The 18,382-nt window shown below is 31.8% G+C and overlaps 2 protein-coding genes across 6 annotated transcripts in view; one reads left to right on the top strand and one right to left on the bottom strand.

Annotated features, from left to right (window-relative positions):
- Positions 1–5,190: 5,190 nt before the first annotated feature.
- On the bottom strand, positions 5,191–18,323 carry asrij (OCIA domain-containing protein asrij). 5 transcript variants are annotated; one of them, XM_076488894.1, is made up of 9 exons: positions 18,233–18,313; positions 17,999–18,131; positions 17,334–17,403; positions 15,604–15,657; positions 15,359–15,406; positions 12,953–13,082; positions 12,225–12,400; positions 8,952–9,164; positions 5,194–5,325 (listed from the first exon to the last, which is right to left on the bottom strand). In XM_076488894.1, the coding sequence occupies exons 2-9, from the start codon at positions 18,101–18,103 to the stop codon at positions 5,243–5,245; spliced, it is 879 nt and encodes a 292-aa protein (XP_076345009.1). In that variant the 5' UTR covers positions 18,104–18,131; positions 18,233–18,313; the 3' UTR covers positions 5,194–5,242. The 5 variants fall into 5 exon arrangements, with proteins under 5 accessions (XP_076345012.1, XP_076345009.1, XP_076345007.1 ...); XM_076488896.1 differs by lacking the exon at positions 5,194–5,325 and adding an exon at positions 6,317–6,451 and having other exon boundaries at positions 18,233–18,315; XM_076488897.1 differs by lacking the exons at positions 17,999–18,131; positions 18,233–18,313 and adding an exon at positions 17,854–17,878 and having other exon boundaries at positions 5,191–5,325.
- Positions 17,680–18,382, top strand: part of LOC143244357 (queuosine-tRNA galactosyltransferase-like) — a 38,763-nt gene continuing 38,060 nt past the window's right edge. Inside the window, exon 1 of the mRNA XM_076488885.1 lies at positions 17,680–17,698. The gene's annotated coding sequence lies outside the window, so the exon portion shown is untranslated. The remainder of the gene's footprint in view (positions 17,699–18,382) is intronic.

Below are 18,382 nucleotides of genomic sequence, written 5' to 3'. Positions count from 1 at the left end.
TGAACCAAAGAGTGAGTCTTTTCCAATTATGGCAATTCATTGTTCGTGTGAACTGTACACTCAACCTAACAGGATGCGGTTTACCAAGTGGCTTGTTTTTGTATTGTACTTAATTCTTGTATTCCAACACTCGCATTTTGCCCATTACGTCCCAAGCAGGTGTCATAAAGCTTCTAAGAATAGGGGAATTTTAAAATGTATGCTATAAGCTATGGTGTCTCAATGATCTGTTTGTCTACGTTATAACTCGGCGAAAGTTTTGTTTCTTGTGATCTTAAATGCTACAGAATCCATGCGAATTTGCAGAGTTACCTGAACGAAGTGAAATCTAAACCAAAACTTATTCTCAAAGACAGACCACAGAGGTTTCGCTCATAATAAACTAAGTGAAACTCGTTTTTGGCTGTATTAGGATCTCGGGACTGGTTCATTACTATATAGGCTTGCCTGGACCATTTCTAGATACCCCAGCAGCTTCCTTGTGAACGTTAAAGCATATCAATCTGAAGTTTTTAAACTAACACAAATTGATAATAACAGGTTCAAGGAAATCATTTTATGGTGACAAGGCATATCGGTAAACATTATACTTTTTACAGAATACTCTAATAGACACATCTAGAAAAATACTTTTAACCTCCAGATGAAATACACCAAGTTCTCATTCTCTTTGTGAACCAACGGCGGTCCGTGAGTTCTCTTCAGGTCGTCCAAGGATAGGTTGCATAATTAAGAAAAAGCAGTATAATATATACATCAGTGTCAAGTTATACTAACACGCCAACTAATAGATAAATTTTAACCAAACTGGCGATTTAATCAATAATGAATAGCTCATACTGGAACAGTTGTGTCTAGGAACTATTATTAAGAAAATAATAATATAGCTAATTTTTCTTATGGGCAACACATACAGCATTATCTCTCAATACCTTGACCAAAACGCAAGGAAGAGAAAACTGCTTTTTAATGTGAACATAGATGCAAAAACTCCCTGATGCTCTTTAGCTCATTGCATCTCTTGCATATAATATTATGAACCACAGAATAGTGGTTCATAGTAGGGAGTTTAGTCATACGAGTGTCATAAGTTATGTGCATCCATATACCCATCCTCCACCCGATTATCTGTTTGTTCTTTCTTTTCAGCAGTAGCTCTCAAGCTAGAGATCTCGTTTATTTTTAACTAATGAAGTATTCATCCATTGTGTGGTTTTTTCCTAATTTTTCATGGCTATTAAATCAGCACAGTGTTCAGAATTTGGGCATTCAGTACATAGTTAGGTGATCGGGGCACTCGACTCGTAATCTGAGGGTCTCTGGTTCGAATCCCCGTCACACTAAACATGTTCGCCCTTTCAGCCTTGGGACGTTATAATATGATGGTCAATCTCACTACGCGTTGGTAAGAGTTGGCGGGTGAGTAGTGATGACTAGCTTCCTTTCCTCTAATCTTACACTGCTAAATTAGGGACAGCTAGCGAAGATAGCCCTCGTGTACTTTTGTGCGAACTTCAAAAACAACTAATAGTCCATAGTTCGGTATTCTTCAAACTTCAAGTTAGTACGTCTAATTTGATTTTTCTACTTGAAAGACCGTGTTACGCGAGCATCACAGGTTTACGTAGTTTAATCGCTTCCTAGGCCCTAATCTCAGTGTATTTTTAAGTTTTTCCAAAACTACATTGTTCTAATAAAGTTTATTAATTGCCCCACATATATGCCATTTAATGATTTAATTTTGCGTTTTATATAAGTTTCGAAAACGAAAACAGCGAAGAAAGAGGACTGGGATTAGGAATATAAAAACACTACTTTTAAGTAGTATTTTGCCTTTCTGGCAACCACATCAAAGAACAAGACAAGTCGCATTATTTAACCTGCCATTTCGGATAATAACTTCTACAGTCTTTCACTCTATCTATCGCTAAAAAACGCGCTTCGCCTTTTGGCACTATGGGTACTTTACCAGAATGATGGTCATACGAGCACAGTCCAAATGTTGGTGGCAAGTACTATCGACTAGCTGTCTTCTTTCTTGTCCAGAGGTTTCCAAACTGTGGTCTGGAGATTCGCGATAGTACTTAAGGTGGTTCGCAGAAATACATTACATTTGTGAAATTACAACTTATTATTATAGTAACGAATAAAATCAAATGCTAAGACATTATAAAACTGATGTAGTAATACATCAATAAATCCCACTTTAATAATTCTAATTAACATAAATTATGTAAATTCATTGTGCCCCTGGCATCGATTGTAAAAAACGACAGTTAATTTCCAATTAATAGCTATTACAATAGTTACTATTTGTGCCAGTAACGGTGAGTTCTAGCTTGATTGGAGGGTTTTTGACGTTTTGTAAGTTACCCATGAAATTATTGATTAGTGGCTTAAGTCTAGCCTAACGAAAAACCACAAGCGTATTGACAGGCCTAGTAACACAGGTGGTAGTCCTATTGCAGCAGGTTCAAGATTGTTTCAGCAAAGCAGTATAATCCTTCACATTAAAGTAAGTCGTAAGATTTTTAAAGAAATTTCTATATTTAAATGTCTTTTTCCTTGTTTATTTCTTAAAATTAGAATCAAGCTGAAGAGATGGTAAAATACGTATATTATACACCAGTTACACATTATAAAATTGTTTTTAGCATGAAGTAGTCTACCAATCCACCAATACTGTAAAAACTTTGAAAGGGGGCAGTTGCTAGTTGACTACGTGTAGGAACCCCTGCTCTAACCTAGGAGTTCAAAATTAGTAGCGACGTTGTATAGCTTTGTGAAAAGATTCTAAAACAACCATATGTGGTATATAAACAGGAAAATTTTCGAATTAAAACAAACAACAAAAGTCATGGCTTAACGTTTTAAAAGTGGAACTTTTATTTGCTTGGTAACTGCATTAAATAATAAATTTGTTAATTTAATTATAGTCTTTTTAGTTTCAAATACACTTCTTCAAGCATATACGTAAAAGTAAAACGAAAAAACAAAGTTGCTGGACCAGTATTTCACATGGAGGTTAATGGTCCTATTCTTGTTAGATCTACGCTAATTCTTAATGTGAGGATTACAGATGCAACTGGATTATTAGAATCTTTCCATCCGATTCCAGAAAACTCATCCTGATGTAGCAAACAGTTGTCCCAGCTGCATAACCAACTTAAAAAAATGGCGCAGAAAGGTATGTGGGTGTTGTACAGTTAGTATTGTATGCAGCTGTTCAGTTGAGAGTGCAAACTTTGATGACAAGGAAGAGGACTTCGAAAATTAAGATCTACTGGTCATTGATTAAAGATACGCCAGATGGCGTAACATTTAAATTTTCTCTTTTTTTTCTTTTTGAATTTCGCACAAAGCTACTCAGGGCTACCTGTGCTAGCCGTCCCTAATTTAGCAGTGCAAGTCTAGAGGGAAAGCAGCTAGTCATCACCACCCATCGCCAACTTTTGGGCTACTCTTACCAACCAATAGTGGGATTGACCATCACATTATAACGCCCCCACGGCTGAAAGGGCGAGCATGTTTGGCATGACGGGGATGCGAACCCTCATATTACGAGTCGCACGCCTTGACACGCTTGGCCAGGCCGGGCCAACATTTAAATTAGTATATGGAGTAGAAATCTGGTGGTAGTAAAAGGAAAAGAGGATGGAGAAACTTGAAAAATAAGGTAAAGGGGACATTGAAAATTAATAGAAATGCACCTTAATACATATTTGTAGCAACTGGAAACCGAAAGATTGATTATAAGCACGTATTATGAAAATAATAAAAGTGAAGGAACAAAGGATGGCGAATAAGATTTGACTCTGTTGTTGAATTGTAAATAAGTCGCAATGGAAATTCCATCTTACTATAATAGACATAGCGTACATGTTAACATCTATGTAAGTAATCATCTACTGAATGGTACTTCAAACAAGAACAAATTCACACTGCCAATATTCACACAATTATAAAAAATATGTACAACGGCAATTTCTCTACAATGGAACACAATTTCAAAAACTACTCTCCTCAGAGCAAAAACACAACTTTTAGTAGGATTGTAGTGATGGTTTGATATCTTTTAATACAGTATTTAAATGCGGTACTCAGAAACTGAAGTTCTTTTAAAAGATCAATTTATTCAATAAACAGAACAAACTTTTTATATTTTTATATATGATTTCTAGTTCTGTATACTAAATTACATTGATAGTGAGATACGTACGATTAAATAGCCCAACCGAACACTTTTCCAATGTAACACTTCCTTGAAACAAATTCCTTTTAAAATGTGCTCCCGTGTTTTAAATTTGTTTCAATGAGGTATGGATTGTACGATTACACCGATGGTTCTGTTAATATAATGAAGTAAGTATATATTATACTCGTATAGCAAATTAAATCAAAGTTAAGATTTATCCATATTTTGTTTCATAAAATAGATAAATTCTATACTTATTTTAACAATTGAAAATTTTCTCCCTTTCATCTTCACGTGTTCGACAGATCTTCCTCCCGATTTAGGGACTGGTGTTCGCTTGAAGCAGCTCGTTCATTAACTAGTTCTGGCCTGGCTAATCACTTTCGAATAGCCATTCTGCTAATCATGTTACCGGAGGCGTTTTACAATCAGTTACAAATGATTTTTGCGTAGTAGTTTCTTAATTATGGAAATTAAACTAGTCAAGTGATATACGTGATTCGATGTTTTGTTGTATAGCTGTCAATTTAAACCCGTAGTTTAATGTACGTGACTCAATGCTTTACTTCACTGTATTATCTAAGATTGTAAACTGATTTCGTATTAAAATTATACTTAAGTTTTTTTGTAATTTATTTGCTCTATTATTTTGTTACAAATAATGTAGATATGACATACTTAACACACCTTGGGTTTATTTAATTTATTTATATTAAATTTTAAAACATTGTAATTTTATATAAATCATTAGCTTCTTCAGAGAATTGATATAATTATAGAAAAGTGTATAATAAACTTTTAAATATTTTGTATTTAACAAAGTGATTATGAAAAGTGGCCAAACAGCTCATTTTGAATTTCACCCTAAGCTACACGAAAGTTTTTACTGCTCGTAATCCCTAATTTAGCAGTAAATATCGAGAGGGAATGCAGCCTGTCATCACTGCCAACTCTTAGGCTATTTCTTTTACTGACGAACAGTGGGACTGACTGTCACATTGAAATGGTAAGAATGTTTGTTAGGATAGGGATTTGAGCCTGTATCCCTTAAGTTGCACGTTGATCACTAACCACTTGACCATGTTGGGCCTTGGACACACTGACCATCTTGAGTACACGGAAGCGTCTATCTACCAAAAAGTTGAAGTAATCTGGCTAAATGTAAACTGTCATTCAAATGCCCATTTATAGTAGCATGATAGAATATACACAAACCATTCCCTAACTTATACTGAAAAAACAATTTAATTGTTTCACTTTGTAACGAGTGTACATAGTGACAGTCCATTGTATAGTCTGTGGAAATTTGTGAAGCCCAGGGTTTTTTTTTGTTGTTTTTTTATAGTAAATCAAAACAAAACAGGGTGTTACCGGTTAGTAAATTTAGTTAAGATTTTCACCTATTTCTAATTTTATTCTCATCTACTGATGTAAAGAAAATGATTGTTTACCTATATTGTAGTCTCAGATAAATCAACTTTTGTTAATGTGTTATAACATTCAATGTGCTCTTAACAACAGGTTTGTTAAGTCGGGAAGAAAATTATAGAAATAATGACAAGACAGAGAAGTTTCAAAATTTGAAAGCACCAGCTAATATTTTTTTTCTGTACAATTATAAATGAATTGTCATAGTCTCACATTTAAATTCATTTCTGAAAAATCCATCAGTAAATTGAAAGTTACATTTTTCAATGATTTGTTGTCATAGTATCATATTTCATTTCTTTATCACTAAAAAAAAAAATCTCTCATTGTCCTTCACATTTGGTTGAGAAAACTTATTGGTCAGAAAGACAAAGTGGTCAAGAAATCAAACTTTGAGTGTAAAATTTTATTTTAATATGAACATCTTTGTCCTCACAATTCTCCAAAATAAATTAAGTTCTTAGGAAACAAAGGTTATCAAGTCTGAAAAGGGGTTATAAAGGTTGTTTGTTTTTTAACATAAAATTAAAAGAAACTTTGTACAATAATAACGAAAAATAATAACTCTTGGAAATCCAACCACTATTACAGAGGAAGGAACTCTAGAAGAAAGACCAGATTGTTAAGCCACCACTTCAGAAAGTAGTTTGAATTTCTACTTATGTTCAAAATTTATTACAAACAAACAATAAAAACATGGTGTAGATATTTTATTTTTCTATACTAAAGTGAATAGTTGTTTTTTTATTCTAATTTACATTTTTGTTCAACCAAGTAACCTAATCGTTTACTTATCCCAGATATCTCCATACATGTTTTTAGAATCTCCTGGAAGGAAAACAAAAAACAGCAAATAAATGAATTCCTTGAATTTGTTCATCAGTGATAACTGGAACACACAAATAACAGAGCACTTGAATGTAAAATGCCTATTCTTGTATCTTATGAAACTGTTTTAAAAGCTTTTTTTTTTTTAATACAAAATTTGGATAAAACATGAATATTTGTTGTACAACTCCTGAATTTAATCACTTAATTATGTCATCATTCTAAATAAATATGCTAATCTTGAGCTTAAGATATTTTTTAAACAAAAACAGTTTAGTAACTAGTACCAAAACTGGCAGAATAATATGGTTTAACTTTCATTCTCAGAAATTTCAATATTATCTAATGCATACCACATAATACATGACCGAGTAACCTTGCTTGGAAATTGATTTTACTTCTGACTAATAATTATGTAATTTCTTTGCCATTGCAAGATTTAACTGTAATTCTTTAACAATACTTTTAACATCAAAAGTACAGTCAGCTTTTTTAGTCAAACTACAAACAATTTTGAAAGAACAAAATTGGAACATAAGATAACAGAATAAAACTTTTTTTTTCTATACCCGATAGATTGTTATTGTAATGCTTTCAGAATTAATTCTTCTAATTATAGTCATTCTACTCTAAATTTTAGTACAACCCTCATATGAAAATTCAATATAAAGCTATTCTTTGTAGAGAAAATATAATTTTCAGAAAATATGTTAGATGCAAGTTCAATATTCCAAAACCTTAACTCTAAAATGGTACCTGTGCATTACATCTGCATGCTTAAAATGGATAGGAAAAATAGAGTTCTCCATGACAGGCAATGGAGGTAATACAGGAAAACTGTGACCCCTATTGCAAATCTACAGGCACGAGATAAAAATTTTGCAAAGTTGGGGGTCTCACATCATATGGTAAAAATTTTTTTCCAGTATCATATAAGCAAAACTGCATTATAGTATGATTTCTTAAATTACTGGAAACTAAGCTTTTGAAACTTCGGAAAAATGAGATAGATCTGACATTATTTAAAAAACTAAGATGAAAGAGTTATTTTCTAAATATAACTTTTTCAGTAAAGCTAAAGGTTAGCACAAACCACTTTTCTACTTTTAAGATATATGTGAACAACAGAAATTAACTAATTCAAACAATAACTTTATAATGATACTTTTAGATAATTTCTCTTATGATCTATCAGAAATGATAAATTCATGACGACAAGAAAGCCACTTATAGTAAAAATGTATTCTCAAGACAGCTGGTATTTGCACTTCAATTAAAATAAAGTAGAGAACAACATTAACTTCTTAGGTCATCTTCAGGTTAAAGAGAAAAGTTTACCACTGACCATCACCAGGCACATCTTGTAGATAAGAAAGTAAATGGGTACAGGATTGTAGGGAGCAATGTAGTTAGATGTTAGGTTATTAATTAGTATAGACATAAGGAGGTTTTCTTATATTGGTTTAATTTGGTATGAGTTTCTTTGATTTTGCATTTGTTTATATTTGTTTCCCTACTTCATATCTAGGTTTTTTGCTTTGGTTATGTTTTGTTGTGTTTATTTGATCTGCACTGATAAAAAATGTGCAAAATTGTGTTTTTTTGCCTTCTTTGAATTGAGTTTCCATTTTTCTGCTTGTTTCTCCAATATAGAAGTCATGGCAGTTGTTGCATTGTATTTTATATATTATGTTTGTGTTGTGTTTGTCAGTAGTTTTTACACAGTATGGACTTTAATTTTGTACTTTTTTTTTTTTTAAATAAATTTGGTGCTCAGTGGAATGCTGTCACGTTTTTCCAAATATTGGTTGTTTTTTTTGCTGATGTCAGGAATGTATGGTATGCAGTAGTGTAAGCTTTTGTAGTATGTTGTATCATGGAATTTATTGTTGTTTGTTTGTTAAAATTGAACTAAAAACACGTGTGTTTATCAAAAAAAAAAAATGCCAATTAAGTTTCACTCACTTTTTATATAACACAAGTGGAAGAAACGAGCAGGGTTTGTATTTGCAAATCAATTTTTTTAGGAACACCATAGCCAGCTAAGTCACCAATACAATTTTGTAAATTATTTATGCATTGGATTTCTTGTGGGTCTATGAGCATGTTTGTTAGAATAAGCCAGTTTTGAATGACTTGAATCACAGACAAAGTCAGGTCCTACTTCACATGGAGTAAATTACTGAAGTAATGGAGATGGATGTTTGTTCTTAACATATATACATATATAATCAGATTTCATGAGACAGATTACACGATATATCTCCTGGCATACCTCTATTCATGAAGCTTCTCTATCCACTCAGATCATCAGTTACCGAGTGTAGTATTTTTTTTTTTTAAATCACAAATTAAGTCAATTGTTATGAGATTTCTACTTAAAAACAGACTAGAATTCTCTGGCACAAGACTGTAGTATAACCAACAAATATTTAGTGTGACCTTTGATACCGAACCTTGGTATACCAACAAAGCTTTGATTTAAATGGGTTAAGCTTACCTAAGCTATGTGCAGGAATTTCTCCATATTCAGATTTCTTATCAGTAGAGTCTTGCTGTTTATAGGCATATCGATATGAGCCCTGCGAGTATGTTGATTGGAGACTCTGAAACCTTGAATCATATTCTTCTCTGTTTCTTCTCCGCAAGTCATCGTAAGACATAAAACTTTTGGGAGCCAATGAGACTTCTTCTTCAGATGGTGTTATTGTCCCTAATGAATGCAGATATTTAAATTTTCATTATTCTTTAAAGCTGAAATTTTTTAAGTTCCTTTTAAAATATATTGAAAAACAACATTCTCAATAATAACTAAAAATGTTGCATTCTATAAAACAGAGCAAGTTAAATGGGTGTTGCTACTTATGCAGCTTCATATTTTTCTTAGTAACATTACAACTGTAACTGAACTCCAACTTCACTCATCTATTCTTGTGATTTATAGAATGTTTACTGTGAATAAAACAACTGCTATAATTCAACATCAGTTTTTTCTTCTTGTTTTACTGCTACTACTGGTATTATAACTGATACAAACAGAGATTTCACAGATAAAGCTGGAATCAAAACGACCTTAAATTCATAATTTTAAAAATTGTTATAGATCATTTAAGAAAATACATTGATACTTCTCTGTAATGTTGCACTGAATTTAACTTTTTTTTATGAAATGCAAAAGGATAAAATATTTAGTTAAATCGCTACTTTTGTGTTCAAAATACAATTATTAGAGATCACAGTATGAAAAAGTATTAAAACAATATTTGACAATAAAGTCAGTGAGAACAAACTTTACAATATTCTGTGCACTGTGGTTTACATTTCAAAGAAAAACCTTTCTTCAGTGATCTATAATCAGTTTTTTTTTTGTGGTTGACTTACTAATAGTGGAGTAATTTTACAAAGATCTTAAGATTATATAGGCTTAATTTGTAGTGGTTCCATTTGCTAGTGATCACCCTATAATTTCTTTATCCAATAACCTTAATATTCTTGGAAGTACATGAACCTGATTATGTGAACCTGAAAGCTGTAAACATGCAGTCACAGAGTACTCTTGTTGCCACGATACTTGCGTGTATACTTAGGCCTACTGACTGATACTTACAAACTATCGCTTAGATCGAAAAACTTAGAAGCACGCCTATATTAAAGATGTACATTTTGGCTACTGAAAAAGCCTACATCCAGGCCTAATCATGTAATTCGATTGGTAAGAACACAAGAATCACAAGAACAAACACACAATTTGTAGGCCTGTGATGCAATAAAACAATTCAACAGACTAAACTGTAGGGGGGGGGATGATTGTATGCACCATACCCCCACCTAAAATGAAGGGGGAGATGTATACCATTCATCTCCCCCCCCATGATCTATGCCCCTGCAGAAATCACACTGACTCATACCAAAACCATTCATGTGACAATGTCACACCATCTTGTATTTATTTATGACATTTCTCACAACTTAAAAAAAAAAAAAATCTACTTATTTACTTATTTATTGCTAGGTGTTGCATTTCTCTTTAAATTTGTAAATTAATTAAATGTACAGCATATTAACTCTTTCCAACCCAGTTATCTCATGTTTGTAAACTTTGTATAAATTTGTTGTTAATGGTTTAGCTACAAGAATCAAAACAATGGATTTGTTAAGTTGGTGTCAAAAACTGTCAAATTTAACACTCTGTATGTTACTTTGTTTACACAATTCATGTTTATGAAGCTAATAACATCATAGATACATTATATGAAAGATATAATTATTTTCTTACTCACAAATGATTTACCATAGAGCTCACTTCCTTATGTAGATTTGCAAGGTTATAAAAATTTCTCCAATCAGCACTGGATTCGTATCTTGTAAGCTATCAAATATTTGTAAACCATGGATAGGTATTAAATTACTTTGTGTTTATTTCAATGATTTAATTGCTTTGGCAGTTAATATTTTGTCTACAAGAACTCGCACAATTCCAACTTGAAACAAAAGAAAAGTAAAAACCATTAACAGTGTGCACTTTTTAAACAGGATTGATTGATTGATTTAGTGTTTTATGGCACAAAGCAGCGAGGCTATCTGCACCAGACATTCGGTAAAAATGTAAAAAATATACAAATAAATGTAGTAATAGACATAAATGGAAATGAAGGTAAAACAAAAAAGTATAAAACCAATGTTGACACCTAGTCTACAATGTTAAGATAGAAGGTAGAGTATAAGAAGTTGTAAGGTATTTACTCTAGCAAAAAGGTAATGATCATAACCCGCAAGGAAGACTAACAGGTATTTAAACAGGACAGAGGGAAGTTTTATGCTTTAGATAGACAAAGAGAAACATCTGTTTATATTAGTTTTTATGCTTTAGACATATGTTCCTTGCTCCCACTTTCAACATATTTTATCAGACTTATTATGGTAGACATATGAAAAGTGGCTCTCTGATCAAAAGTTACAGGGGTCCATGTCTAGCTTGCAACATATATCTGTTGTTGTTTAAGATTCATAATGTAGGTAAATTAATGTCAAATTATGCATGGACATTTCTCTACATTAACATCCTTTTATTTGTGTGCTTTCAGCTCTCTTAACAATGCCTTCATCAGTAACAATGTAATGTGCAATTAAAATTTGTTAAACTGTTGCCAAATGCAACCTGCAGGAAGAGGGCCTATAGTTCAAAAGTAAAAGCATTTTAATGTTGTAAAATGTATGTGTATAATTCTACATAAGAAATGGCTATGCTAAGTAATGGTTTTTATTGTATTATAAATTGTAAGTTCATAAAAGGAATACAATTTACATTTCAAACTAATTATCATTACATCTGTTTGAAGTGTTGTTAATTTTCATCAATCAAGGTTCAGGGGTAGCCAACAATGGTAAGGGTTAAAGTCATGGATAAAATGTGAAACTAGATCACTTTCTCGAATAAATACTTAAACTACTGTGGTTTTATTTTATAGAGAAAACATATTAAAGTGATAGGAGTAAGGGATTGGTTCATTTTGAATTTTGCACAAAGCTAAACAACGGATATCTGCACTAGCCATCCCTAATTTAGCAGTTACCACTGACTACTTATTTAGTAATAGTGGGATTGACCATCACATTATAACACTCCCACAGCTTAAAGGGCATGCATGTTTGGTGGGACAAGGATTTGAACCCAAGATCCATAGACTGCTAGTCAAATGCCCTAAACATGCCAGGCCCAGGAGCAATAATGTGATCTAATGAAAAATTTCAGTCACTGCTTAGAATTACTCACGATCTATGCTTGGCCGCTGAGTATCATCCAGGCCTTTATGCTGTACATTACGATCCATGTCCAAGTCTAGAGAACTGGATATCTGACTTGACTCTGACATCTCAGTGACAGAACTAAGTTGGTCACTTTTTGGACCAAATTCATTACCCCCACCAAGGAGTGGCTCCTGGGGAAACCTGCAAAGGAAGTAAGAAACAGTCATATGTATGAATGTAGAGATGTTGTCAAGACTGAATGGGTGAAACCAAGTTTTCTTATGTAAAAAATATATACTGATTTCAATCTTCCTCTCAACAGGCTTGATGTCTGCTTTGTTCACAGTTTTGCTAAATCTCTGTTTGAAATAGACTAGTACAACATTTAACATAAATGTTAACTTATTATTAGATGTTAATTTTCATATTCCTTCCTATTCCTTGTTTATCATTTCCCAATAAGAACACCACATGCTTGGAAGTAGCAATGAGAGGAGTCCTCCACTAGAGGGCAACTTGTAAAACTTAAGCAACCAGAATGAAATTACAGTTTAAATCATGCAAATTAATTCTATATGTTAATTCATGGTAATAGCATCAACCATGTGAAATAAAGACTATAATTCTGTTAAAAATGTTATTGAAAATATTGGTATTAAAGTGTGTGTGTGTGTGTGAACCAGCTAATTTACAATCAAATGTATTTTCATCATATTGCTTTAAACAAAATTCAAATCTGATATTCAAACTTACATTTCTACAAGGCCACCTTTCTTTTTACGTAATATTTCTCCAATTTGACTATTAGGGAGATGCATCAGCTTTTCTTCACAATGGGACTGGTAAGATATTTTTCCCACTATCCAGCCAGCAAAACCAGCACCTGAACATGTATAAGAACCTTATAAACCTCTCCAAAACATAAATCCAGGCTATTCTAGTCATCAAAGTTTGTTGAAATGAAGAAATCGATAGTATCAAAACAACATGGCTACCAATTTTACTGGGGTGTCAATTTTGAAAAGAATCCAATAAAACACATTCAAAAACAACAATTTTGAGTGAACAACTTACAAACTGGTATGATGGGATGGTACATATAACATTTTGACAAAAAGATTCAATTGTTTGTGTCTACCATAATGGCTGCAGAAGAAAAACAAAACTTGAAGATGTTTAATGTAAAGCCATTATACTAAAGATGTACTTCCCTATCATCCAATGACTAAACTGGCAGCTATATTTATAGGAAATACAAAACATTACAATAATCTTATATATTTTAACAAGAGAGAATCCTCAACAGCCATGGCACTTAAGCTTCTCTTGGACAGAATTAGAGTGAACTCATCTAAAAGAACTTTTTCACCAACTATATTTTTGTGCACCAGCGATACAAAGTGAGGGGCACATGTACACCCCATTAACTTAAATTATTCATCAGAATTAGAGTAATTTAACCCATGAGACCTTAGATGTTGTCAAATGCACTTCTAAGTCCAAAACTGTAATTAGAGCTCAAAATTGATCAAGAGATGACAGAGCTGTGGGCTAAGTTTATGCTTAACAAAACAACTCGGAGCTGTTGTTGGAGCCAATATGCTGTGGCTAAAGAATACATTTTTTAGAGGAAGTAATCAAATAAAAATAGCACTTTCATCTTATTTTACAGAATTCAAAGACATTCACAAGATAAACAGTAAAGTGATGACTTGCAAGAAACTAAAGATTGCCAGATATTAAGGAAACCAAGAGCAGTAAAATGGAAATGAAAAAATTGCAGAGAAACAAAAAACAAGCAGCTAAATATACGTCTAAACTAACATACTTTATGGAATACCAGTTCTAAGAAACCTAGATTATACTTGAAGAAATTAATTTTTTGGTGCAATAATTTTGCTTGACTGAATGAACTCAACTGTTCTTTTAAAAGTGACAAAAACTGGAATAATTAAATCCAATTGTAGTTGAAAAGCACTACAGAGAATATCTTTAAGAATCTTACTTCCTGGTGTTCCAGTTTTTACACAGCAAGCAAAGTACTTCTTTGGTTAACACTTATGTATCAAAGCAATCCAGAGAATGTTAGAGACAAATATAAAGAAATTAGACTTTTGGAGAAAATCACCTTTTAACAACTATGGTAGTGATGTATTTATTCTATGGTATTTCAAGCAAATTCTATTTTTCAATAAAAAAACAGCAAAGCTTTTGCTAGAAACATGGACAAGTAAATGCATTATTACTGTAGTTTTTAAAAAGTTGATTTTCTCTAAAAGTCTAATTTATTTATTTTATCTTAGTCTTATTTAAAATTTAAAAAAATAACCTTAAAAAAGATTTACCTGTGGTCAAAAGCAGCTAACACTTCAACAATTATAGCATTGGCCAAGAGAAAATAAATGAAAAATTTTAAAGTTGAGCATGAATTATTTTCACTTACAATAATAAACAAAATTGTTTGAAATTGATGATAATATAAAAATCTGACAATTACTAGGAACAACTAAAACAAGGCGACAACCTTTGGTCATACACTTTATCACTCAGTAGAAAACAAAAATCTGCCTTCTGCATTTATGCATATTGGCATTTTAAATTAATTACTACAGTGGTTACTATTGGATAGGTCAAGTTCACAAAGGAAAAAGTACCAAAACCAAGTACTACATTTTAAAAGGGTTATCAAATTTTCATGTATAAACTTTATTTTCTTTTTATGCTGTACAAACTTAAGAGAAAATACATTATTCCTCAAAATAAATCTTAAGGCTATAGCACTGGAAGAGTCACACACAAAATGCTTTTACTGTTTAAGAAAAGATTATATTTCAATTAAGGTCTTACATTCTATTCATATCAAAACATTTTGTCTGACCAATAGGAGCTCTGTATTAAGCCCTCATAAGAAATCTGAAATGTAGTAAACTTTAAGTAGCAAAATAATTTGTCTGAACAATAAGAGCTCTGTATTGAAATCTTATACACAATAAATATACAATATAGTAAAACTTCAAGGTCAAGCAGCAGTGCAGGTACTACAGAAACAGACATCTAAATAAACTAACGGTAAACATGTATATCACTGAGCAAATACTTCAAAATACTGGTTATGTTATTTTACAAAATGTAAAAAGAACTTAAGTGATAATAACTTACCAACAAGTTTTAAGGTAGAACTCCATCTGGGACTGGACTGAAGGAAACCTAGCAATGTTCAAAGAATAGAGTAATACCTTTTCACAAAACTTTAAAATGTTCAGCAGATAATCATTCAAGAAACTTCAAGCCAAAACTTTGAAACACACAGTTAATCTAAACAAACAAATAATAATAATTTATGATTTATCACATTGTTATATTTAATAGGAGTAACAAGTTATTTAACATTTTATGGTACTCACCTTTTTTAATTCCATACTGAACTAGTAGCATAGCAGAAGCAGCCAAAGGTAAACCTTTAAAAATATCCAAAAGATAAAACATGACCACTAGAACATACAGAACTAAATTTACAAGACATTATTATATTTTTCACTATTATATTTTAGCTCAGGGGTTGGCAACACTTCAATAAAAAAAAGAGCCATTTTTTTGTTTTTAACCAAGATCAAAACTTTTGGGAGTCAAAATGTGCTCTAACTAACAGTTCAACCTAAAAAGAATTCCCAGGTGGGAAAGAAAGCAGTAAGTATTCAAACTTACAATGCTAAAAATCAAGGGTTTAATATCCCTCAGTGGACATGGCAAAAAGCCCAAGATCCTCTTAAAGCTCGTTAAAGAGTCTGAAAAGGCTCACAAGCCACATATTGCTGTGAGGCTTATACCCAGACTTATACAAAGCCATCAACCTTCAATTATGAATAGTTTACTATCAGTAAAAGATTTTATTTAACATCTATGAATCTAATTGACAAAATAAGAAAAAAAATATTTAAAATGGAATAAAATGTTTTAAAAAACTTTTTCAGAAAATTAAAATGCACATCTCATACTTCAATACTACCAACAAAACTACAGAAATTTATAGTCTTTACTACAGTTTTAGCCAGCAACCTCTCCACCAATCTTTTATATAAGTAGTTGTCTATCGGGACAGGATAAACTTGATAAAATGGATACAAATATGAAATGAATTTCAATACATCCAAAATATTTTTATCTACAGCATAGAAAATGGGAAAAACTTTCTATAGCCTTCAACTGAGTATAATTTATTTTGCAAGTACTTTCATGAATGAAAAGAATGTCTGAAGAAATTATAAAAAAATAAAGTTCCTTATCACAATGTCTCAAAATACATCTCAAACCATTAAAATAATAACTTTGATGTTAATATTACAATATTAGCACTTCACTTCTTCAAAAGCCTTATAGGCAGTTTTAAAAATCTGTTCTATGAACTATTTAACAACCTTCAGAACACACTACTCTAGAAACTTCAAATCAGTCATCTTCAACACAGAATAAGTCTATATAAAACTGCACTAACTATAAATGCTGAAATAAGATACAAGTACACTATAATAACCAGGATAAAATCTTAGAAACTGTAAAAAAAAAAACATATATAAAACTTAAAAAAATAAACTGTCTTCTTTGTGTTCTTACATTTTATATTTTTAAGCAAACCCACTGGTCAGCATTAAGGATGCAAAACCATGAACTACATATACGTCTAGAAAATGTTAAAGTAATAAGAACATTAGCATATTAAAGCTCTTTCATGACCATGACTACATAGGAACATACTATACACCGTGTTGTATTATCCAATATACTCACAATCATTTCATCAAAAACTTGCTGGAGTTTATCTATAAAAGGGGAGTTAGTCAGTAAAATAGAACTGCAGTTTTTGAAGCCTAATAAATACATTGTTTATAATACATACTAAAATGTTAATTGATTTAGTATTGCACTTTCTATAATGAAATAATACCTGCTCTTAACAATGTAAGACCTAACTATACTATCAAGTTCCATGTTAACTAATCATGTTATGTGCTTTTAGTAAAGCATGATTTATACTAGTTTACAGTGTGTTATAATAACAATAGTACCAACCACAATAACAGCAAAATCTAAACTTAATAGTAAACACAGAAGTTCATTAGTACAAGGAAATACTTACACCGGTAATAGAAGCTTTCTCTGTTACATTCCCTCAGAACACGTAGCTCTTCGGGCGTAAAGCGATACTTCTATCAAAAAAAAAAAAAAAAGAGTCAAACAAGTTGATCTCTATTCTATATTTGAAACAATTTTATATTTGTTTGCTCAATGTTATCCATGGAAAAAAAAATTAAACCTTACAATGAACCTTAATCAGTAGATAACATACTCATCATGAAACAACCACTTAGGAAACTAGCTGGCTGGAGGTGGATGGCTCTGTTTTGTTTTCATTTCTAATCAAAGTATACATTCAATGCTGTCACTACCGAGCTTCTAGAATGGATTTCAGAAGTCAAATATGGAGAAAGTGAAAACTGAGAGGTACAACTAATTATATTATTTTGATTTAAAATACAGAAAGAATTTAAATTTATTTTTTTCTACAGAATGCTTTCATATTTGTTTTCTATACCTATAACTTTTTAGCTGAAATAAAGAAACTAGTAATACTAATAGAATTTAATGATAGTCCTTACTCATTATTACTTGTACCGTTGCTATTTGTATTAGCAGTACTACTAGTGAGTAAAAGTAGTACTAATATTAATATTACCACTTGTAATCAAATTCATTTTCTCCTAAGATAATTCATTTTATATTAAAACAATGAAAAACTTAAACCTGTGGAAGAGATAAGGGTTGCTGGTCATACTGGTTTGGAGACGAATAGTCCACATGAGAAACAGAACCATCAATTCCTCTAACACCCCTTCCAGTATCCACCATTTTGCTTCTCTGATATTTCAAGTGCCCTCTTAAATAAATAGAATACAGTTACTTTCGAATATAAAAATAAATTCAATGACAAAAATTAACATTGCACATTTAATTAACTTTGTAGTGTTGACTTAATACCGTATTTTCCGCCTAATAAGCCGAATTTCTGGCCCTAAATTTTGGACCTGATTTTTGGGAGTCGGCTTATTGGCCGATCACTCCTTTCAGAAATTTCTTCTTCTTAGGAAATGTTTTTCTTTTGAAAATTACCATAGGCGGTAATTGAAA

This window comes from Tachypleus tridentatus, chromosome 2 (assembly GCF_004210375.1).
Source record: "Tachypleus tridentatus isolate NWPU-2018 chromosome 2, ASM421037v1, whole genome shotgun sequence".
NCBI classification, from domain to species: Eukaryota; Metazoa; Arthropoda; class Merostomata; order Xiphosura; family Limulidae; genus Tachypleus; species Tachypleus tridentatus.
This window is presented reverse-complemented; position numbering and strand designations above follow the sequence as displayed.

Bases quoted from the DNA above. Each gene is read 5' to 3' on its own strand.
- asrij (XM_076488892.1), bottom strand. From the start codon at position 18,103: ATGGTGGATACTGGAAGGGGTGTTAGAGGAATTGATGGTTCTGTTTCT. The intron at 13,083-15,358 runs GTAAGTTATTAT...ATACATGTTCAG, and splicing joins TTCTACCTTAAAACTTGTTG to GTGCTGGTTTTGCTGGCTGG. The intron at 12,401-12,952 runs GTAAGTTTGAAT...CTTCCTTTGCAG, and splicing joins AAAGGTGGCCTTGTAGAAAT to GTTTCCCCAGGAGCCACTCC.